The sequence below is a fragment of the Drosophila miranda genome (genome assembly GCF_003369915.1).
Source record: "Drosophila miranda strain MSH22 chromosome Y unlocalized genomic scaffold, D.miranda_PacBio2.1 Contig_Y2_pilon, whole genome shotgun sequence".
NCBI classification, from domain to species: Eukaryota; Metazoa; Arthropoda; class Insecta; order Diptera; family Drosophilidae; genus Drosophila; species Drosophila miranda.
In genome coordinates this window covers 6,783,046-6,796,545 of record NW_022881614.1, presented here as the reverse complement: position 1 = coordinate 6,796,545, position 13,500 = coordinate 6,783,046, and the positions used below count along the sequence as shown (strand labels likewise).

Genomic DNA, 13,500 nt, shown 5'->3' with positions numbered 1-13,500 from the left:
GACAGAGCGAGAAAGAATGAAATTGTTTTCTTGATTCTGGCTATAATAATTATACGATCTGGTTGAGATTTTACACTCTAGAACACATAGTCATCCACTACGATTCTGCGTTTTTTGTTTTATCGTATCTTTAAAAATGTGGATGCCACAGATTTTCGTCCTTTGTGGGGGCGGAAGTGGGCGGGGCGAAGTTTTGAAATATTTTTGTAGCAGTGACATATCACAGAAGTCTGGATCTAAAACATCGTTGCTCTAGATCTTATAGTCTTTGAGCACTAGGCGCTGAAGGGGACGGACGGACGGACGGACGGACGGACGGACAGACGGACAGACAGACACGGCTCAATCGACTCGGCTATTGATGCTGATCAAGAATATATATACTTTATGGGGTCGCAAACGATTTCTTCTGGACGTTACACACATCCACTTTTACCACAAATCTAATATACCCCAATACTCATTTTGAGTATCGGGTATAAAAACACAATGCGAATTTGTTCAACTTGTTCTTTTGCCTTTCTATGTACACACATACACTAATGAGTCTATGCCATTTTTTTAGCACTGCTTTTAACTAAGCACCAAAACAATGTTTATTGTTTCTCACTGTTTCTGTTTTATACTGTTTCTGGGTGAATTGGTGTCTGGGCCCATAACCTGTTAAAGTTATTTTATTTGTAAGACAGCAGAAGATCAGTATACAGAATTATATGTGCTTCCGAGTAACATACGCAAGAGAAGCAAACAAGAAGCAGGAAGCCAAACAGAAAAGATCCTTCCCCCCTTTTCGGACCAGGAGACCCTGAACTTTTGTTTCTGGAGACCGTGCCGTGGATTTATACCCCGATCACTCACTAAATTAACTGGGTAAGAAGGATTAACAGAAGCAGAAACAAATCTTAATTGCAAAAGGAACAAAATATATGAATTATTGATGCAGTAACATAAATTTGACACCTTTACCAGGGCAATAATAATTTGACTTAACCCAACCTATAATTTGGTCAGAAGCTTCTAATGTAATCTAAAGGTTACATGTAATGTTTTACAAAAAACATCGATGTCTGCAATGTACAAACATCGATGCTTCTACAGATCCACTTATACAACACGTTTTTTCAAGTTTTTGAAGCGATCAGACATCTACCAAACATAGACGATTATTATTATTATGATTATTATTTTCCTTGGACTTTGGCTGTCGGCTGATACATCTATAAACTATAGGCAGAACGAAAGCTTATCTCCTATCTGCGTAAAGGCCAAAGTCCAAAGCGGAGACTTGCCTCGAAGGCGTATTCCTTCTGTCCCGTCTGGACCCCAGTGGGCGCTGCTGATCCATAGTTATGTGAGTGGGCGGGGCACTTGCAGCTTAAGCGGAATAAAGGTTTTATTTCAGCAATTAGTCAAGGATACTATTTAGCTTACGAATTGGCCACGATAGTATTGATCAAGTTGAGGACATTTTTACGCGACATCTCAGGCTCAGTTCTGTATTTTAAGAATTGGCAGAATTTTCGAAGACCAGCGTGAATATTTTAAAATGGAAGAGGTACAGCTTAAAAATAATCACAGATCGAATATAATTTTAACGAACCATAAAATGTTTACAAAAATACGATCAGCTGAGCCCTGATAAGAGACTATCGATAGTGGACGCATATCGATAGCTTGATTATTGTGCGATCGATGCTTAACCGTTTTTTCTTCTTTTGCAGATTTAAAACCAAACAAAATGTGCGACTACCAACGCGAATACTCCTTTGTTCTGGACGACAGCGCCTTTGAAGCCGATGTCTTGATGGCGAGTTTTGACAATGGTTTTGAGAACATGTGGGTGCAAGTCGCCGAGGAGCTGCGACGCGAGAGGGAAATGAACGAGCTGGACCAACTTTTCCAACCAAAGTTGAGTTTGAGTCCGCAAGCCATGGAGATCAGTGGATGTTTTAAAAGTTATCCCAGATGTCGTCGATTGTGATATTTTTTATAAGCTTACCCAGATCATTTACCAGAAAAATGACCTTCGCTGGGGCATTTTCGATAAATGCCCGGAGCATTTGTAGTCCATTGAAGTCCATTATAGGTTTTATACCGCGTTCTTTGAATTTTAAATTTTCGTTACCGCGCAACTATTTGTAAATTGTATTCATTTGTTAAATATTACGCGTTTTTTTTTTTTTGTTAATTTATCAACATATCGATTTATACCGAACCTATGTTGGTCTTATATGGCCGCTAACTGTAGCAATCTGAAACAAGACAAAGGTTTTCCATTGATTCACATTTTTTATACCCGATACTCAAAATGAGTATTGGGGTATATTAGATTTGTGGTAAAAGTGGATGTGTGTAACGTCCAAAAGGAATCGTTTCCGACCCCATAAAGTATATATATTCTTGATCAGCATCAATAGTCGAGTCGATTGAGCCATGTCTGTCTGTCCGTCCGTCCGTCTGTCGGTCCGTCCGTCCCCTTCAGCGCCTAGTGCTCAAAGACTATAAGAACTAGAGCAACGATGTTTTGGATCCAGACTTCTGTGATATGTCACTGCTACAAAAATATTTCAAAACTTCGCCCCGCCCACTTCCGCCCCCACAAAGGACGAAAATCTGTGGCATCCACATTTTTAAAGATACGATAAAGCCAAAAATGCAGAATCGTAGAGGATGACTATATGTTCTAGAGTGTAAAATCTCAACCAGATCGTATAATTATTATAGCCAGAATCAAGAAAACAATTTCATTCTTTCTCGCTCTGTCTCTCTCTAACACACAGGTTTCATGGTCGGATTTGCCAATTGCAAAATATGAGTTCAAGGATCTCAGAACCTATAAGAGCCAGAGCAACCAAATTTGGTATCCACACTCCTGTGATATCGGACCTTGACCGTTTCGTGTCCAAATTTCGCCACACCCCCTTCCGCCCCCGCAAAGGACGAAAATCTGGGGCATCCACAAATCTCAGAGACTATTAAAGCTAGAGTAACCAAATTTGGTATCCGCACTTCTGTTAGATCTCACTATAAAACGTATATCTCAGAATCTCGCCCCACCCCCTTCCGCCCCAACAAAGGTCGAAAATCTGTTGCATCCACAATATTGCACATTCGAGAAAACAAAAAACGCAGAATCATAGCTAATGACCATATCTATCAGACTGCTGAATCTGGATCAGATCGGATCATTTTTATACCCAAAAGGAACAAATCAATTTGCACTGGCTACGCAGCGCCCGACGTCACGCTCAGACTGATTTTCTGTCTCTCTCGCACGCACTCTTTGTCGTGTCGTTTAATATTAGCGGCGTCTGCCGGAGGAGAGCCATACTGACTAAGTATCGGGTATAACTGTAGAGTTGCGGTGTCCGCAGCAACTCACAACGTTCCCCCTCGTTATATTTGTAAAAAACTTCCTAGATGATCACATATTGTATATAAAAGCTGGAAGGAAGTATCGATCCTTACCCAACATGATTTGATATCGTTATAAAATGCCAACATTTTATCATAAACGAGGGGGAACGTTGTGAGTTGCTGCGTACACCGCAACTCTACAGTTATACCCGATACTAAGTCAGTATGGCTCTCCTGCGGCAGACGCCGCTAATATTGAACCACACGACAAAGAGTGCGTGCGAGAGAGACAGAAAATCAGTCTGAGCGTGACGTCGGGCGCTGCGTGGCCACTGCAAATTGATTTCTTGCTTTTGGCTACAAAAATGATCCGATCTGATCCAGATTCAGCAATCTGATAGATATAGTCATTATCTATGATTCTGCGTTTTTAGTTTTCTCAAATGTGCAATATTGTGAATGCAACAGATTTTCGTTCTTTGTGGGGGCGGAAGGGGGTGGGGCGAAATTCTGAGATATACGTTTTATAGTGAGATCTAACAGAAGTGCGGATACCAAATTTGGTTACTCTAGCCTTAATAGTCTCTGAGATTTGTGGATGCCCCAGATTTTCGTCCTTTGCGGGGGCGGAAGGGGGTGTGGCGAATTTTGGACACGAAACGGTCAAGGTGAGATATCACAGGAGTGTGGATACCAAATTTGGTTGCTCTGGCTCTTATAGGTTCTGAGATCCTTGAACTCATATTTTGCAATTGGCACAGCCGACCATGAAACCTGTGTGTTAGAGAGAGACAGAGCGAGAAAGAATGAAATTGTTTTCTTGATTCTGGCTATAATAATTATACGACCTGGTTGAGATTTTACACTCTACAACATATAGTCATCCTCTACGATTCTGCATTTTTGGCTTTATCGTATCTTTAAAAATGTGGATGCCACAGATTTTCGTCCTTTGTGGGGGCGGAAGTGGGCGGGGCGAAGTTTTGAAATATTTTTGTAGCAGTGACATATCACAGAAGTCTGGATCCAAAACATCGTTGCTCTAGATCTTATAGTCTTTGAGCACTAGGCGCTCAAGGGGACGGACGGACGGACGGACGGACGGACGGACGGACGGACGGACAGACGGACAGACAGACAGGGCTCAATCGACTCGGCTATTGATGCTGATCAAGAATATATATACTTTATGGGGGCGGAAACGATTTCTTCTGGACGTTACACACATCCACTTTTACCACAAATCTAATATACCCCAATACTCATTTTGAGTATCGGGTATAAAAACACAATGCGAATTTGTTCAACTTGTTCTTTTGCCTTTCTATGTACACACATACACTAATGAGTCTATGCCATTTTTTTAGCACTGCTTTTCACTAAGCACCAAAACAATGTTTATTGTTTCTCACTGTTTCTGTTTTATACTGTTTCTGGGTGAATTGGTGTCTGGGCCCATAACCTGTTAAAGTTATTTTATTTGTAAGACAGCAGAAGATCAGTATACAGAATTATATGTGCTTCCGAGTAACATACGCAAGAGAAGCAAACAAGAAGCAGGAAGCCAAACAGAAAAGATCCTTCCCCCCTTTTCGGACCAGGAGACCCTGAACTTTTGTTTCTGGAGACCGTGCCGTGGATTTATACCCCGATCACTCACTAAATTAACTGGGTAAGAAGGATTAACAGAAGCAGAAACAAATCTTAATTGCAAAAGGAACAAAATATATGAATTATTGATGCAGTAACATAAATTTGACACCTTTACCAGGGCAATAATAATTTGACTTAACCCAACCTATAATTTGGTCAGAAGCTTCTAATGTAATCTAAAGGTTACATGTAATGTTTTACAAAAAACATCGATGTCTGCAATGTACAAACATCGATGCTTCTACAGATCCACTTATACAACACGTTTTTTCAAGTTTTTGAAGCGATCAGACATCTACCAAACATAGACGATTATTATTATTATGATTATTATTTTCCTTGGACTTTGGCTGTCGGCTGATACATCTATAAACTATAGGCAGAACGAGAGCTTATCTCCTATCTGCGTAAAGGCCAAAGTCCAAAGCGGAGACTTGCCTCGAAGGCGTATTCCTTCTGTACCGTCTGGACCCCAGTGGGCGCTGCTGATCCATAGTTATGTGAGTGGGCGGGGCACTTGCAGCTTAAGCGGAATAAAGGTTTTATTTCAGCAATTAGTCAAGGATACTATTTAGCTTACGAATTGGCCACGATAGTATTGATCAAGTTGAGGACATTTTTACGCGACATCTCAGGCTCAGTTCTGTATTTTAAGAATTGGCAGAATTTTCGAAGACCAGCGTGAATATTTTAAAATGGAAGAGGTACAGCTTAAAAATAATCACAGATCGAATATAATTTTAACGAACCATAAAATGTTTACAAAAATACGATCAGCTAACCCTGATAAGAGACTATCGATAGTGGACGCATATCGATAGCTTGATTATTGTGCGATCGATGCTTAACCGTTTTTTCTTCTTTTGCAGATTTAAAACCAAACAAAATGTGCGACTACCAACGCGAATACTCCTTTGTTCTGGACGACAGCGCCTTTGAAGCCGATGTCTTGATGGCGAGTTTTGACAATGGTTTTGAGAACATGTGGGTGCAAGTCGCCGAGGAGCTGCGACGCGAGAGGGAAATGAACGAGCTGGACCAACTTTTCCAACCAAAGTTGAGTTTGAGTCCGCAAGCCATGGAGATCAGTGGATGTTTTAAAAGTTATCCCAGATGTCGTCGATTGTGATATTTTTTATAAGCTTACCCAGATCATTTACCAGAAAAATGACCTTCGCTGGGGCATTTTCGATAAATGCCCGGAGCATTTGTAGTCCATTGCAGTCCATTATAGGTTTTATACCGCGTTCTTTGAATTTTAAATTTTCGTTACCGCGCAACTATTTGTAAATTGTATTCATTTGTTAAATATTACGGGTTTTTTTTTTTTTTTTTTTTAATATATCAACATATTGATTTATACCGAACCTATGTTGGTCTTATATGGCCGCTCACTGTAGCAATCTGAAACAAGACAAAGGTTTGCCATTGATTCACATTTTTTATACCCGATACTCAAAATGAGTATTGGGGTATATTAGATTTGTGGTAAAAGTGGATGTGTGTAACGTCCAAAAGGAATCGTTTCCGACCCCATAAAGTATATATATTCTTGATCAGCATCAATAGCCGAGTCGATTGAGCCATGTCTGTCTGTCCGTCCGTCCGTCTGTCGGTCTGTCCGTCCCCTTCAGCGCCTAGTGCTCAAAGACTATAAGAGCGAGAGCAACGATGTTTTGGATCCAGACTTCTGTGCTATGTCACTGCTACAAGAATATTTCAAAACTTTGCCCCGCCCACTTCCGCCCCCACAAAGGGCGAAAATCTGTGGCATCCACAATTTCGACGATACGAGAAAACTAAAAACGCAGAATCGTAGAAGATGACTATATATTCTAGAGTGCAAAATCTGAACCAGATCGTATAATTATTATAGCCAGAATCAAGAAAACAATTTCATTATACCCGATACTCAAAATGAGTATTGGGGTATATTATATTTGTGGTAGAAGTGGATGTGTGTAACGTCCAGAAGGAATCGTTTCCGACCCCATAAAGTATATATATTCTTGATCAGCATCAATAGCCGAGTCGATTGAGCCCTGTCTGTCTGTCCGTCTGTCCGTCCGTCCGTCCGTCCGTCCATCCGTCCGTCCGTCCCCTTCAGCGCCTAGTGCTCAAAGACTATAAGAGCTATAGCAACGATGTTTTGGATCCAGACTTCTGTGATATGTCACTGCTACAAAAATATTTCAAAACTTCGCCCCGCCCACTTCCGCCCCCACAAAAGACGAAAATCTGTGGCATCCACATTTTTAAAGATACGATAAAACCAAAAACGCAGAATCGTAGTGAATGACTATGTGTTCTATAGTGTAAAATCTCAACCAGATCGTATAATTATTATAGCCAGAATCAAGAAAACAATTTCATTCTTTCTCGCTCTGTCTCTCTCTAACACACAGGTTTCATGGTCGGTTTTGCCAATTGCAAAATATGAGTTCAAGGATCTCAGAACCCATAAGAGCTAGAGCAACCAACTTTGGTATCCACACCCCTGTGATATCGGACCTTGACCGTTTCGTGTCCAAATTCCGCCACACCCCCTTCCGCCCCCGCAAAGGACGAAAATCTGGGGCATCCACAAATCTCAGAGACTATTAAGGCTAGAGTAACCAAATTTGGTATCCACACTTCTGTTAGATCTCACTATAAAACGTATATCTCAGATTTTCGTCTTACCCCCTTCCGCCCCCACAAAGAACGAAAATCTGTTGCATCCACAATATTGCACATTCGAGAAAACTAAAAACGCAGAATCATAGATAATGACCATATCTATGAGATTGCTGAGTCTGGACCAGATCAGATCATTTTTATAGCCAATAGGAACAAATCAATTTGCAGTGGCTACGCAGCCACCGACGTCACGCTCAGACTAATTTTCTGTCTCTCTCGCACGCACTCTTTGTCGTGTCGTTTAATATTAGCGGCGTCTGCCGGAGGAGAGCCATACTGACTAAGTATCGGGTATAAATGTAGAGTTGCGGTGTCCGCAGCAACTCACAACGTTCCCGCTCGTTTTTTCTTGCCCTGTCTCTCTCTAACACACACGTAGCATAGGCGGCTTTGCTTAGAGTAAAACATTAGCGCCTAGATCTCAGAGACTACAAAAGCTAGAGCAACCAAATTTGGTATCCACACTCCTAATATATCGGACCGAGACGAGTTTGTTTCAAAATTCCGCCACACCCCCTTCCGCCCCCGCAAAGGACGAAAATCTGGGGCATCCACAAATCTCAGAGACTATTAAGGCTAGAGTAACCAAATTTGGTATCCGCACTCGTGTTAGATCTTACTATAAAACTTGTATCTCAAAATTTCGCCACACCCCCTTCCGCCCACACAAAGGACGAAAATCTGTTGCATCCACAATATTGCACATTCGAGAAAACTAAAAACGCAGAATCATAGATAATGACCATATCTATCAGATTGCTGAATCAGATCATTTTTATAGCCAATAGGAGCAAATCAATTTGCAGTGGCTACGCAGCGCCCGACGTCACGCTAAGACTGATTTTCTGTCTCTCTCGCACGCACTCTTTGTCGTGTCGTTTAATATAAGCGGCGTCTGCCGGAGGAGAGCCATACTGACTTAGTATCGGGTATAACCGTAGAGTTGCGGTGTCCGCAGCAACTCACAACGTTCCCCCTCGTTTTATATTTGTAAACAACTTCCTAGATGATCACATATTGTATATAAAAGCTGGAAGGAAGTATCGATCCTTACCCAACATGATTTGATATCGTTATAAAATGCCAACATTTTATCATAAACGAGGGGGAACGTTGTGAGTTGCTGCGGACACCGCAACTCTACAGTTATACCCGATACTAAGTCAGTATGGCTCCCCTCCGGCAGACGCCGCTAATAGGTTAGGTTAGGTTAGGTTGACCCGGACGGCCCTCAGAGGGGGCCCCACATAGGCCAGTATGGCCCTTAGTTGTCCGGATAGGGAGGGGGGGGGGGGGGGGGGGGGGGGTATGAACCGTCGCGGCAGTGTTTAGTGGGTTTTGAAGTCCTCGAGGATCGAGGTATTTTTTGCATAGGCCAGTAGTTGCTGTGGCGTCCTCTTGGAGGCATCTTCCAGTGATGCCAGCACTGGGGCGCCCAGGTACTTCCTCCTTGCCCTTAAGAGAGCAGGACAGTTGCAGATGAGATGTTCCAGGGTTTCGGTTGCCCCAGGTTCGTCACATTTCCTACAACTGTCTCTGTTTGTGATGCCTAGCTTTGTTGCATGCGCCGCAGCCAGGCCATGGCCCGTTAATATTCCCACTAATAATCTGCAGTCCTTCCGTGGTAGGTGCAGCAGGTAGTGGCTGAGTTTGTCATTGCGTTCCTTGCACATGATTTTCGAGGTTCTGCAGGCGGTGGTACTCCTCCACCTACATTCGGTTTGTGATCCGGCCTGCTTTTCTAGATCGCTTTGCAGCGTTCTGAGGGAGACAGGCACGCCCTCGGTTCTCGTATTCGCCAGCCCGACGCCTTCCTTAGCTAGTACGTCCGCCGTCTCGTTCCCTTCGATGCCCTGGTGGCTGGGAATCCAGTAGATCCGCACTGACTTTGTCGTGCTTAGGGTATCTAGTGCCTCCCTGCTCGCCAAGACATTTCTGGAACTGACTGCGGACGACTGCATGGATCTTATCGCCGCTTGGCTGTCGACGAATAGGTTGACCGCATCGTGTGCTCTTTCAGTGAGAAGAGCGACTTCCGCTGCTTTCCTGATGGCAAAAACCTCTGCCTGGAATATGCTACAATGGTCCGGTAGCTTATATGACAGCCTTATCTCAGGGTCTGTACAGTATAGGCCCGCTCCTACTCCTCCGTCCATCTTGGAGCCGTCCGTATATATATTGAGGTGCTCCGTTTGGTCTCTTCCGATTTTCCAGTCTTCAGGTCCCAAGGATGCAGCTGTTTTTACGTCGAGGCATGTTTGGGGGGTCATGTAATCAGTTGATCTGTTCATTTCCCTTCCAATTGAACTATGCCCGTATTCTTGTGGCGACATATTTCCTGAAGCGATGAGGCGTTGTGCTGCCTTTCCTGCAGTCAGACGGGCGTGGATGTCTAGGGGTTCGATTCCAAGTAGGGTTTCGAGTGCTTTTGTTGGGGTTGACCTCAGCGCCCCTGTAATACAGAGCAAAGCCTGTCGCTGAGTCCTTTCCATAAGCTTATGATACGTTTTCTTTCTAGTAGCTTGCCACCACACTAAGACTCCATACAGCAGAGTTGGTCGCACCACCGAGATGTAAATCCAATGCATCAGAGCCGGAGATAGGCCCCATGTGCTGCTGAGCATCTTCTTGGATGCATAAAGCGCAATGGTGGCCTTCTTCACCCTTTCCAATACATTGGGTTTCCATGCCAGTTTACTATCCAGTACTGTGCCCAGGTATTTGACTTGTGTTTTTGGGGTTAGCCTAGTTTGATTGATCTTCGGGGGGGTCCATATCGGTACCTTGTACCTCTTGGTAAAGAGGATGAGGTCCGTCTTGTCCGCGTTGATACTGAGTCCTACTTCTTCCGCCCACTCGCGTATCTCCCTGAGTGTTCGTTGCATTAGTGAGCTGAGGGTCGATGGGCAAACACCCGTAATAAGTATGCTTATGTCGTCCGCATAAGCTGTTATTATTGGGGCCTTCCTTTCGTATCTCTTGATGAGGTCGTCGACCACCAGATTCCACAGGAGGGGCGACAGGACTCCACCCTGGGGTGTGCCTCTGTGTGCCTCTTTCACCATGGAAGCGGTGCCCCACTCCGATTGCACCCGTCTGCAACCTAGGAGGTTCCTTATCCACAGGTTGATTGCTGGGTGTGTATTAGTTGCTACCAGGCAATTTGTTATTGCTTCCGTAGCCACGTTGTTGAATGCTCCGGAGATGTCCACGAATACTCCCAGTGCATACTTTTTATTGTGAAGGGCTTTCTCAATGGTAGCTACTACCGAATGTAGTGCGGTCTCCACCGATTTCCCTTTAGTATAGGCATGCTGGTTGGTTGACATCAGTCCCCCTACCTCATTTCTGATGTGTAAGTCCAGCAGCTTTTCTAGCGTTTTTAATATAAAGGAGGTAAGGCTTATCGGTCTATAGTCCTTGGGACTCGCATGGCTGCACTTTCCTGCCTTTGGGAGGAAGACAACTCTCGAGGTTCTCCATTGGATAGGGATATAGCCAGTACTTATACAAGCTGTGAATATTGCGGAGAGCCATGGGGTAATCGCCTCTTTGGTCACCTGCATCATGGCTGGGAATATCCCGTCAAGTCCTGGTGCTTTTGTGCCCGCAAAGGAGTCTATTGCCCAGTGGATTCGCTTGGTGGTTAACAAATCTGTTGGGGGGTGTTGTTCCTCGGTTGCTAGGTCCTGGTGCTCTTTGGCATCAGCGACCTCGGTGCAACCAGGGAAATGTTCCTCCATTAGTGCTGTTAGGGCTTCGTCACTGCCCTCTGTCCACTGTCCGTCATCTAGCTTTAATTGGCTTTGTATGGTAGGCTGCTTAGAGAGCAGCTTCCGTAGCCGTGCGGTTTCTGGTACTTTCTCGATGTTGGAGCAGAAGGTCCTCCACGAGTTCCGTTGTGCTTTACGTATTTCCTTCTTGTAGCTCCTGAGTAGGAGTCTGTATTCCTCATAGACGATCCCTTCGTTCGCTTGTTTGCCGATCTTAAAGAATTCCTTGAGGTTGTCCCTTTGAAGAGAGAGATCCCGGCTCCACCAGAGTGGCTTGGACCTCTTCTTCGTCCTCGAGGGTTTGCACGATGTGTGGTAGGCGTCCAGCAACGCGTTGGATAGGGTCTCTATGTCTCCGCGGATTTCACTGTGCCCGGACTCGCGAGCTTCGAAGTAACTGTCTTTTTAAACTTTTCCCAGTTTGTATTCCGGGGGTTTCTATAGACTATTACCTTCGAAGAATGTTTGAAGTCGCACTTAAACTGAATGTACTTGTGATCTGAGAAGGAGGGTCTTTCAAGGACCCTCCAGCTAGATACCGTAGTACTGTTTCCCGTTGCTAGTGTTAGGTCTAGCACGTTGGATGAAGTCGGACCCACGAAGGTGTGCTCCTCCCCGACGTTTGCTATATATAGATTAGTATAAAGTATAAAGTCTAAGAGTGACTCACCTCTATCATTGATGTCGGTGCTTCCCCACACATTGTGGTGGGCATTGGCATCCGTCCCGATGACGAGTTGATAGTTTTTGGTGCCGGCTTCTGTCACCAGGCTCCTGAGTTCGTCGGGTGGTGCGGGTCTGTCGTGAGCCATGTAGCAGGAAGCCACCAGAAGGCGCTTTTCCTCGCTTTCCAGCATCACAACCGTCAGGTCATCCGTGCTGTAATGAGACATAAGGTAAGCATGGATTCCCTTTCGTACGAGTACGACGGTTCTGTTCCTGCTTACCGATGTTGCGTAGAACAGCTTGTGATTTGAGGACTTTAGTCCGGCCACTGAATTGCCTGTCGCAATCCAGGGCTCCTGGACTAGAGCTATGTCGGCGAGCCCTTGCTCCATGGCGATGAGGAGCCCCGCCGACGCTACCTTGCTTTTATGCAAGTTTAGCTGCAGCACACTCAGCATGGGTGGCTGGCTCACTTGCATCCGACGGGTTGACTACTAACGTCAGGTCACCGTCTTCCTCGTCTTCGTCCTCAAGCGCAAGACCCTGGGCGGCCTCCACGATGGACTCGAGACCTAAGTCCTTTTCCACCTCGCCTACCTGCAGGGTATGCGCGTCCTTGTCCTCAGGGTGGCGCTTTTTGAGGCGCAGGTAGACGCTACCCATGCCCCACGCCATCTTCCCGAGCTTGGGATACAGCAGATCCTCTGCCTCCTTGTTTATTTGGAGGATCACACATTGGCCCCCCTCGTTGGGTAGTGCGCTACCAATGTGTAGGATCCGGTCGTTGGCACGTCCGCGTTTTGCCGCTGAAGGAGCTTCAGCGCTCGGTCTCCCTGGATTGTGATGGGGAAGAGTACCTTCGCCTTAGGCTTGGACGGGATAAGCTCCCGGTCCACAACCTCCAGCTTGGCCCCCCCCCACATCGCATCCAGTTGGCAGACCGTACGCGTCAGCCACCTTAGGGTTGGATCGTCGTTGCACTTTAGGATCTTAACCCCATTTAGCCACCCAGCACCATCGAACGTGGGCATAGGGACCGCGGGGTCTTCTTCCATGTGTGCAAACAGTGCGTCGACGAGACGCGCGTGCACAAGCTTCCACTGTGCCGCTGACATCTTGCCGTTTTCCTCGCTCCGGTCGATGAGTGCCACGATCAAATGTCGTTTGGTCACATCGCTGACCTTCGCGTTCGATTTCGATGGCTTCTTGGCCACTTTCAGTGGAGGGGCTGCACTCTTGGGCCCGCGTTGCCGCTTGCTCGCCGGAGTGTCTTTAATGGCACTCTCAGTCGAGCGTTGCCTCTTGGTGGCCATCATCTCCTCCACCTTATTGGCATATTCGCCATTCGACGCCCTCATCTGTGGCATCTGGG

At 45.3% G+C, this 13,500-nt stretch overlaps 3 protein-coding genes across 3 annotated transcripts; 2 read left to right on the top strand and 1 right to left on the bottom strand.

The window, feature by feature from the left end:
- Positions 1-900: 900 nt before the first annotated feature.
- On the bottom strand, positions 901-1,554 carry LOC117193673 (probable hydroxyacid-oxoacid transhydrogenase, mitochondrial). Its single transcript, XM_033398409.1, has 2 exons — positions 1,432-1,554; positions 901-1,374 (listed from the first exon to the last, which is right to left on the bottom strand). Exons 1-2 carry the CDS (start codon positions 1,479-1,481, stop codon positions 1,251-1,253), a joined length of 174 nt encoding a protein of 57 aa, XP_033254300.1. The 5' UTR covers positions 1,482-1,554; the 3' UTR covers positions 901-1,250.
- A 145-nt stretch (positions 1,555-1,699) lies between these two features.
- Positions 1,700-2,076, top strand: LOC117193544. The gene has a single exon (XM_033398289.1). It carries the CDS (start codon positions 1,739-1,741, stop codon positions 1,979-1,981), a length of 243 nt encoding a protein of 80 aa, XP_033254180.1. The 5' UTR covers positions 1,700-1,738; the 3' UTR covers positions 1,982-2,076.
- A 3,781-nt stretch (positions 2,077-5,857) lies between these two features.
- On the top strand, positions 5,858-6,243 carry LOC117193526. The gene has a single exon (XM_033398272.1). The coding sequence runs from the start codon at positions 5,897-5,899 to the stop codon at positions 6,137-6,139; it is 243 nt and encodes an 80-aa protein (XP_033254163.1). The 5' UTR covers positions 5,858-5,896; the 3' UTR covers positions 6,140-6,243.
- The last annotated feature ends 7,257 nt before the right edge of the window (positions 6,244-13,500 follow it).

Coding starts and splice junctions, on each gene's coding strand:
- LOC117193526 (XM_033398272.1), top strand. CDS start 5,897: ATGTGCGACTACCAACGCGAATACTCCTTTGTTCTGGACGACAGCGCC.
- LOC117193544 (XM_033398289.1), top strand. CDS start 1,739: ATGTGCGACTACCAACGCGAATACTCCTTTGTTCTGGACGACAGCGCC.
- LOC117193673 (XM_033398409.1), bottom strand. CDS start 1,481: ATGTCGCGTAAAAATGTCCTCAACTTGATCAATACTATCGTGGCCAAT. Junction 1,375..1,431: donor AATACTATCGTGGCCAATTC/GTAAGCTAAATA, acceptor ATTCCGCTTAAG/CTGCAAGTGCCCCGCCCACT.